A 9,899-nucleotide genomic window follows, 5' to 3' on the forward strand; every position below is an offset into this window, starting at 1 on the left:
TCATAAGAATTCGGAACCAGAAATTAGACACTTAATTAATCAAGTGGTTAGCAATAAAAATGCATTGGAAGCAATGGATCTACCCATTCCATTGGAGGACTTGCTGATTTCACAAATGATTATGGAAAGGTTGGACAAAAATACAAAAATGGAGTTCGAATCGAGGTTCGATAACCATGATTTTCCCAGTTTAGAAGATTTGAAACAATTTCTGGAGGGAAAATGTCAAACTCTGCAGTTAGTACAGGCTGAAAAACCAAATAGTAGTGAAACGGAGGATAGGTTTAAACAAAACAAGAATCACAAGAACTTTAAGCAAAGTTATGTAAACACCACCCCTGCATGTGTAGTGTGTAAGGGATTGCATGCCTTATTCAGATGCAATGAATTTATTTCAATGAATGTTCAAAGACGAATTGGAATAATCAAGCAGCATAAATTGTGCAACAACTGCTTAAGAGGGAATCATTATGCAATGGAGTGTAAACCGAAACGCTCATGCTTCAAATGTAATCAACATCACCACACCTTGTTGCACCAAGACAAGCCACACCACGTCGAGTCACCAAGAGTCAATTCAGAACAGACAGGAACAAGTCAGGATCAAGAAACCCGTGCTTCAGTACGGCCTCAGCTGAGTTATCACACAATGAGAAGAAAATCAATATCGCAAGTATTACTGAGCACAGCTGTCATCCAAGTCAGAGACAAGACAGGACGGTGGGTCAATTGTCGAGCTTTACTTGATAGTGGCTCACAAACACATTTCATTACTGAACATTGTGCACAACTTTTGGGAGCACAAAAGAAAAGAAAGCATATCCCACTACAAGGATTCAATAGCATCACGTCATCAACCACTCACACTGTGGACATAGAAATCAAATCAATAACGACTGATTTCACTGCTAAATTGAATTGTGCTGTACTTCCAGAAATTACAGGCAATTTACCAACAACACTTATCTCTTGCAAGAATCTAGGTTTGCCAAGAAATATTCAACTAGCTGACCCAAGATTTAATGAACCACAAAAAATCAACATCCTAATTGGAGCAGAACTGTTTTGTAAGTTACTGTTGCCAGAGCAAAAGACCAGACCTGGACCATACCCAGTTCTTCAAAATACAAAATTGGGTTGGATATTAAGTGGAGAGTATAAAACAGATCCAGACCAAGTAAATCTGACTCAACAACTAACTTTGCTTGCAAGAAGTGATTCCACGCTGGAACAACAGCTACGTAAGTGGTGGGACATCGAAGAAATGGAACAACCAGTTCATTCTAAGGAGGAACAGCTTTGTGAAAAACACTTCACAACTCCGACAGTACGAGATGACAATGGCCGCTTTATTGTAAGACTACCTACAAAAAACAGCATTGAAAATCTAGGAGACTCTCGAGAGACGGCACTGCTGAGATTTCACCAAATTGAAAGGAGATTGGAAAGGAATATTGCCTTGAAGAAGGACTATACAAACTTCATGCAAGAATATGAAGAGCTTGGACATATGATATTGAGTACTGAAGAAGGAGGAGTCAAATACTATCTTCCACATCACCCGGTGTTCAAGGAAGTAAGCTCTACAACAAGACTACGAGTCGTCTTTGATGCATCTACTCTTACAACCAATGGTAAATCATTAAATGATATGCTACTTGTTGGACCCACAATTCAACAGGATCTATGGTCTATCACCATGAGATTTAGGTTTCATCCAGTCGCCTTGACAACTGACATATCAAAGATGTATCGTCAGATACTGATGCATCCTGAAGACCAAGGACTACAAAGGGTCCTGTGGCGGAAAGATCCAAATGAGGATCTACGGGAGTACAAACTCACTACAGTAACATACGGCACAGCAGCAGCGCCATTCCTGGCAGTGAGATGTTTGCAGGAATTAGCAATGAGAGAACGAGAAAACTATCCCGAAGCAGCAGAGATCTTGACAAGAGATTTTTACGTGGACGACGGTTTAACTGGATCAGATACTCCAGAAAGTGCAATCAAACTACAAAGGGAACTACAAGAATTATTAGAACTAGGAGGATTTCAACTCAGAAAATGGTGTAGTAATGACAGCAAGGTGTTGGAAGCCATCCCAACGCAATTAAAAGAGCTAAACCATTCGTTGTCAGATGATGATAGTCAGATGGTGAAAACACTAGGTTTGAAATGGCTACCTAAATCTGATCAGTTTGTTATTGTGAATTCAATCCACAAACCTCTATTGCCAGTTTTGGATTCATATTGCACGAAAAGAAAAATCCTCTCTGTAATATCATCAACATTTGATCCATTAGGATTAGTGAGTCCAATCACCATAACCTTCAAAATATTCATGCAGAAACTGTGGCAGTACAAATATAATTGGGATGAAAGATTACCATGTCAACTATTACAAGAATGGTTTTCTCTATGTAAACAGATCCCAGCAATGAATGACATTATGATTAATCGTTTCGTGCTAACCAGAGGTCAAATAAGATCGATTGAATTACATGGATTCTCAGATGCTTCTGAGAGAGCTTACGGGGCATGTATTTACATCCGATCTACCAATCAAAACAATGAACACACAGTGCATTTGTTGTGCTCAAAGTCAAGGGTAGCGCCCATTAAACAAATAACTCTCCCAAGATTGGAACTATGTGGAGCCTTGCTACTATCAAGATTAATGAAGAAACTGCAGAAAACGCTAATTCATAAAATTGACAGCGTACATCTATGGACAGATTCAACAGTAACCTTGGCATGGGTGTCTGGATGTCCAACGAAATGGAAAACATTTGTTGCCAACCGAGTGGTTGAGATACAGAGCAGTACAAATCCTCAAGACTGGAAGCATGTACCATCTCGAGACAATCCTGCTGATCTTATTTCCCGCGGAATATCAGCGGAAATGCTTCGTGAGTGTTCCTTATGGTGGGCGGGTCCAGATTGGCTTAAACAAGATCCAAGTAATTGGCCGCAAGGACATAAGGAAGAGTGCTCTGATGGTATTCCCGATGAGAGAAATGCAATCATTAGTTTAAATGCATGCAAGGTTGAAAGTCTATTCATTCATAATTATTCAACCTTTACCAAATTACAGAGGGTAACAGCCTACCTGCTACGATTTATTTCCAATTGTCAACGAAAAAAACAGCATTCCTCTGCATCACTGACCCCGCATGAGTTGAAGGCAGCAACAAGAAAACTTGTCAGAATTGCACAAGTTGAATCATATTCATCTGATATGACTTCATTAAGGGAAAACAGCGTCGTAAATGGCAAGAGTAAACTCAAGCAGCTACATCCTTTTCTAGATGGTGAAGACATATTGAGAGTAGGAGGGAGATTGCACGCTGCAGAATTACCATACAATTCTAAACATCCAATGATACTTCCACCAAAGCATCATATCACAAAATTGCTAATTGAATATGAGCACCAGAGACTACTACACGCAGGACCTCAGCTGATGATAGCTTCACTTAGAGAAACCTTTTGGATACAAAGGATTAGGCCAGCAGTCAAGGCAGTGATACACTCCTGTATAAAATGCTTTAAGTTGAAATCAACTACAGCTCATCAGCTTATGGGCAGCTTACCAACATCTAGAATTCAACCAAGTCGACCATTTTCCAGCTCTGGAGTTGATTATGCTGGACCAATCTATGTCAAGCTAGGCAATTCGAGAAGCAAGGTGCAGACGAAGGCTTACATTGCTATATTCATCTGTCTTGCAACCAAGGCTATTCATATTGAATTGGTTAGTGACATGACCACAGCAGCATTTATTGCTGCATTAAGGAGATTTATAGCCAGAAGAGGAAAATGCAACCACATCTACAGCGACAACGGGTCAAATTTTGTTGGTGCTGAGCGAGAGCTTAAGAAACTACTTACCGAAGAAGAGCGAGGAAGAATAATTACTGATTTCTTGAGCCAAGAAGGATGCCAATGGCATTTCAATCCACCACATTCACCACACCAAGGAGGATTATGGGAAGCTGGGGTAAAATCAATTAAATATCATCTAAGACGAGTAGTTGGCGTAGCATCTTTAACCTTTGAAGAAATGCTTACGGTTTTAACTCAGATAGAAGCTTGTTTGAATTCACGTCCACTATGCCCACTATCAGATGATCCATCTGACCTTTCCTTCCTTACTCCTGGACATTTCCTTACAGGAGGTGCCTTAACCTCATTACCCGAACCTGATCTTTGTGATGTAGCTCTCCACAGGCTAACCAGATGGCAGCGGGTGCAGCAGATGGTCCAGAGAGTATGGAGATGCTGGTCCAGAGAGTATCTACATACATTACAGCAACGCCAGAAGTGGACGGAAACATCTAAGAATTTGCAGCCGGGAGATTTGGTCCTCATCAAAGAAGATAACACCTCACCTCTTCACTGGAAGACCGGAGTTATCAAGGAGACTTATCCAGGAAGTGATGGACTTGTTCGAGTTGTGACCCTAAAAACATCAACCGGTCTATTGAAACGATCAGTTCAAAAACTATGTCCTCTCCCTAAGTTTTGTGACACCTAATGACTATTTTAACTTGTTTGTATTTTTTAAAAAAAGGGAGACCCTTTTTGGTGGGCGGCATGTTGAGGAACTATTTCTTTTGTTTGTATCCATGCGCTCACTCCGGCCGGCTGAGGGAGTCAGTCTCGTGGTCAGTCAGCCTCGCGCATTCGTCTCGGGTGGACGTGTGGGACAGTTCCCAATTCTTTCAAGATCATTTAGTTTACTTGTGCTCTTCTTACTAGTGCAATTTCATTAAAAGAATCCTGATAACAAACCAGCATTTAAATTAATACAGTCCACTATAATTCAATACCCAAACAAAAATCGTAATTTAAAGCATGGATAATCGTCTTCATTGACTTAAAACACTAAACTGAGGATGTTAAAAAGGATTATGTATAGATTGACTTGAACAATTAGCGCATTACTCAAGTGAAAATACTAAAGATTGGATATTTTTCGGAGCTATCCCACGCATAAGAAATATGCCCTGGGTATTGAAGTAAAGTGAAGAGATTATTTCAGCATGCTTAAGAGAGAGAAAAATGAACTGTTTCCGTGAAAGGCAACAACCGATACCCTTTTTCCCTTTCCAACTTCGCCGAGGTGAGTCGCGCGGAAGGGGGAGTTTTCACACCACAAGGCTTTTTTGGCCTTTTTTATTACTGCGTCCGTCCGATGTGATATTAATTTGTAGCGTTTAGTTTTTTTGTTGAACTTAAAAAAAAGCAAGAGATTTTAAGGTTGATTAAATGACGTGAGAAGTATAGAATTTTTTTAGATCTACAAAACTGAAGTTTAGTTCTTTAGTTCGTTCGCTTCGTCCACTTGAATTCCAAGAAGATTCAAGATCCAAAAAAAATCGTTGATATAATTTTTAATAAAAATTCCAAAGTCTCCATAATCTTGCAATTTTGGCAGGAAAGTACTTGCCCAATCACACAAGTGTGTAGCAAAAGGTAATTTTCTGCAGGCAGTAATACTGAAACGTGGAGACGTCAAAACCTGCTGGCTGAGTATGTAGAATAATAAGTTTTTCTGCTTGAGAATTTGAAAGGGCCAAATATTACATGATTCATATATGTAGTATGTAATCTTTATTACAGCTATGAAAATTTCTGTACTCAGGGCTCTCCTTGTAGTTTGGATACATATATATATATGGTCAACATATTATGAGTGCCAATATTCTAAAGTAATACCTATCATGTAACACCACTTTTCAGGTATTTTCTGTTTTGAAATTTAGCTATTATATTTTATTTACATAGTGATGATATGGAAGATGCTTTTGTCAACTGACTCTTTTATAGAGTGATATTTTTAAAAGTGGTTTTCTTGTTACCTGGAATTAAGTGATATTTTTCTTGGAGCCTATGGCATCAGAATCGATGGAATCGGTATCGGTAGAATCGGAATCGAAATGTCAGAATCGGAATCGGGATCGGAATCGATAAAATTTTGGAATCGACCCATCACTAATACTTTTGCATACGTTTTCGTTTTGCGGTCTTGGAGTTGTGAGTAGTTGGCGTGAAAAATTTACGAGTCCTAGGACTGGAGATGTATTCTCGTATATTTATGCTGTGATGCTCAACACCCCACGGAGAATTTAACTGTGAATTCAAAGTCATGATGAGGTACAATATTAAAACGCTTCAAAAGAAAAAAGTAGGTTAGAATACATAGATTCATCGATGAGCCGCATGTGAATTTCTTAGTGAGCCGTACATACAATCGCCTTTGGAGGGATACCTTATACTCTATGTCTTCTTATATGCAGTCTCGGACAGGAAAATCTTACCCCCGAGGCGCCGAAAATTTTGAAGTCCTGAATTGACGCTGACTTGGCAATGATGCTGAGCCACGCGAAAGCCGAAAATTTAACAACTCAATTTCCCGAATTGACGCCGACATGCCAATGACGCTGACATACGTCTACACTACTAAGACTAACAAGCACTTCGAGCGGCGAGCTAGGGTTTTCTTGCCTACCGGTTAATAAGGGGTTTGAAGCCCACGGAAGAAGCAGAAGGAAGACTTTTACACATGATTTTTGTCATGGGTTGCGGGCCAAAACTCTTACCCCCTGTGCGAGTGAGAACTCTTCACGCTGTTGGGTAAAAACATTTTCTGAAGCCGTCCTTCAATCCGATTACTGCTGATATTATAATTAACTGCTGATATTGTAATTAACTACTGATATAATTTATATTTACTTCGTGCTTAGGCACTTAGTAAGGACATGAAAATGTTAATGGTGCAGAATTATGAGCATCATTTTGCTAATGGCAGCGATTTTGTAGCTATGTATAAAGCCTTAGGCATGAATGCCTCTTATTAATATAATTGTATCGATGCATTATAAATGCAATTTAGCGCACATTGAAAAAAGGAAATAAGCTCCACTGAAGCGAATACTTTTCACTGAAGCGGCCTTATCGAGAGGAGCATATAGTTTTCCCGAAATCCATAAATTACCAATGAGGAATATTGTGTTCGTTCGTAGTTTGGCGGACTTCAGCATCTCTTATTCTCTAAAGCAAATTGGGAATAGCATTGATTCAGCAACCCATTCCTCGGGAAATAATACGTTAGGAAGCCACTTTCTTTTATCTATCCTTGGTACTGCATTTTGCAGTGCAAGATTGAATGATTTTTGGCCGACTGATGGGCGAAAGGAGATGGGACAGTTACCGCCTCGTCCTGGGGTACCACGTTATAAAAATCGCGGGTCAAGACGCCTTGCTCCGTAAATTTTTTGGCCGTCAAGGAAGGATTGTTTGTTGTTCTTTGCAGTGGAGGCATGGCTCAGCGGCATTGCCAAGTCGGTGCCAATTCGGGAATTGTGAAATTTTCGCCTTCTAAGTGGTACGATTTTTCTGCCCGTGACTGTAGGTTGACGTGTTAGAATGTGTTGTTTCCGAATAATTGGTTAATTATATTTTACGCTATTTAAGTTGTTGTTTGAAACATTTTTTTTCGATACACTGTATATTTTGATTGATTTGTTTCCATATCCGATATCCAATATAGTTGTGATCTTCAGGGGTTGAGTTATAGTAATTTTTCATGTGGATTCACTAAATAAAACGTTATTGTCCGTATAATATTTTATGTCTTTTGAATTATTACTGGAACTTAAAAGATATGGCTGTCTGCAACTCATTTTCATTACATCGGAGTTGAGTTACATGCTGATTCCGAGCGTTTTCTATTGTTTTCTGGCTGTTTTTGCCAAAACGAACGCTTTTATCGCCGTTAATTTTGTCCTATATTGATAATTGGCTCCTATATGCTGAGGTCTCATGATTATTTGCCCCTCACTACCCCTGGCGGAGTAAGTGACGACCGGCGAGCTTCTTAAAATCACATTAGTCCCGCTAAAGAGTTATCTACCCACTCCATCCTATTTTTTAGGCGGAGTCATGAGAAAACGGGTAAAAAAAATGCAAAAATTTACGGGTACGGCGTCGCCGGTGAATGAGTAACGTAGTGTGGCGGAATATTTATTGGCTTCAGGTCATTATTAATTCTCTCTCTTTTTTTATATTTTTCCCCTAGCAAAGCGAGTTCTTTATTTCCTCCTGGAATTAAGAGAAAGGGACCTATGGGGAAGGGTGGGTGGGTGGCAGGGAGTGAGGGGTTTTGGGGAACATAATGGAATGCATGGGAGGAGGAAGGATGGAGGATGGGATGGAAGAAAAAAATATCGTAGAAAAAAACTTTTTTTTTTCGGAAAAGAAGGAAAAAGGTTGGAGGTGGGGAAAATGAAGAACGGATAGGAAGGCGAGGGGGAAGTTGGAGTAGGGAGTCTAGGGGTGTGAGAAGTGATCCCAATCCACTCCTACGCTTTCTCCTCTCCTCCTCTCTCTTTATTTTCTGTCCCATGAGAGGACGGGAAAAGAGAGGGGGCGAGGGGGTGGGCTTGAGTAAGGAAGGGTTTTGTTAAGGGTTGGTTGGATAGGCGATGGGTGAGGGTGTGGGATACCGGTCCAACGAGGGTGGGGTGGTGTGGAGAAGGAGTAAGGGAACGCGGAGAAAAAAAATGAAAGAAGTTGGGCGTGGTGGATTTTTGAACTCTTTTGTAGAAAAGTTTTCTCCAGTAAATACAGGCGCCACCTCCTCCCCAGTTTTTTCCTCTTCATTCACCCCCTTACCCCCCTCCCTCTTCTCATCTTCAGCCCTTCCCCTTAACATGTGCTAGAAATCCCCCTCCTGGATTCTTGCCCTTCCGAAAAAGTTGCGCTTGCAATTGTCCCCACTCATATCTATCCCTCCCCGTCCGTCTTCTGAGGCTCCTTATTATCGGGGAATTCTGCCCAGATTACGTCGTCTAATTTTCACTTGCACAATACTTAGTGAAATATTTGGTAGCTGTTCCCTTATTTGCACACTCCATCACTTTCAAATAGGTGTGTGAACTATTGCATTAAGAAAATTAGTGCGGTATTTATGAATGGTCATTGAACTAAGGCCGAGATTATTATGGAAAAGAAGGTTAATTTTGATTTTAAGATCTTAGGGAGTTCCTATCTGCAACCATATCGAAACCTTTTATTTCAGGCATGTAATCTCTTTGAACATCCCGATGATTCAATAGGAATGGATTTATCTTTAGAATTTAAATTCAAAGCATAATCCATGAAATTCAGTTGTGGTCAGTGTTCCCCGAAATATCTTAGAGAAATCTGTTGTACCAAAGGTTTAAAAAATTAACTTATCTGGAAGGCTATTTTCTTATCTTTAGATTTAATCAGTAATTTAGGGTCAGATTATTTATAAAATACTTTATCTATCTGGCCTTGACACCATTTGGTGATTAATGTTAGTAGTAATGTTATTCGAAAAGGGACTCTCCCTGATTTATAGGTTCCTCCGAAATGATCTTTTTACTTCACCCCCTTTTCGGTAACTTTCAACCAATAAGATTTTGGCTTTTATTTTTCACTTCCTTACCATCCCTTCGATTCCCTCTTACTCCCCTGCTTTCACTCAAATAGCAGATAGAAGTTTAGGCCAAGAGAGAGCAGAATAGCGTCTAATACTGTTATTGCAAACTAATTTACTTCATGGAATTATTGAGATGGGCAGAAAGTAATATTTTGTGACAGATGCATTTTTTAATGGCTAAATAGATGCAATACTAGATTAAAAAGTTCTGCACATGTCATGTTCAAATTATGTGGAGAAATATGGTTATTTTTTTGTCTGAAATTACGGCAATTGCATGCTCAGTATTAATAGTGAATTTTTCCTTAGCACGGATCATTGGCAAATTTTACTTCATCATTCGGTCGAAAAATTGGTTAATATTAGTTTTATTAATTTGTATTTAGTTTTTACGTTTCTGACTCATAATTTCGTCGTTATTTTT

General features: G+C 39.6%; 1 protein-coding gene across 1 annotated transcript; it reads left to right on the forward strand.

Moving 5' to 3' along the window:
• The first annotated feature begins 475 nt into the window (after positions 1-475).
• Positions 476-4,344, forward strand: LOC124155200. Its single transcript, XM_046528918.1, has 4 exons — positions 476-2,171; positions 2,739-2,912; positions 3,573-3,757; positions 4,234-4,344. The coding sequence occupies exons 1-4, from the start codon at positions 476-478 to the stop codon at positions 4,342-4,344; spliced, it is 2,166 nt and encodes a 721-aa protein (XP_046384874.1).
• Positions 4,345-9,899: the final 5,555 nt, after the last annotated feature.

Source organism: Ischnura elegans, chromosome 3 (assembly GCF_921293095.1).
Source record: "Ischnura elegans chromosome 3, ioIscEleg1.1, whole genome shotgun sequence".
Lineage (NCBI taxonomy): Eukaryota > Metazoa > Arthropoda > Insecta > Odonata > Coenagrionidae > Ischnura > Ischnura elegans.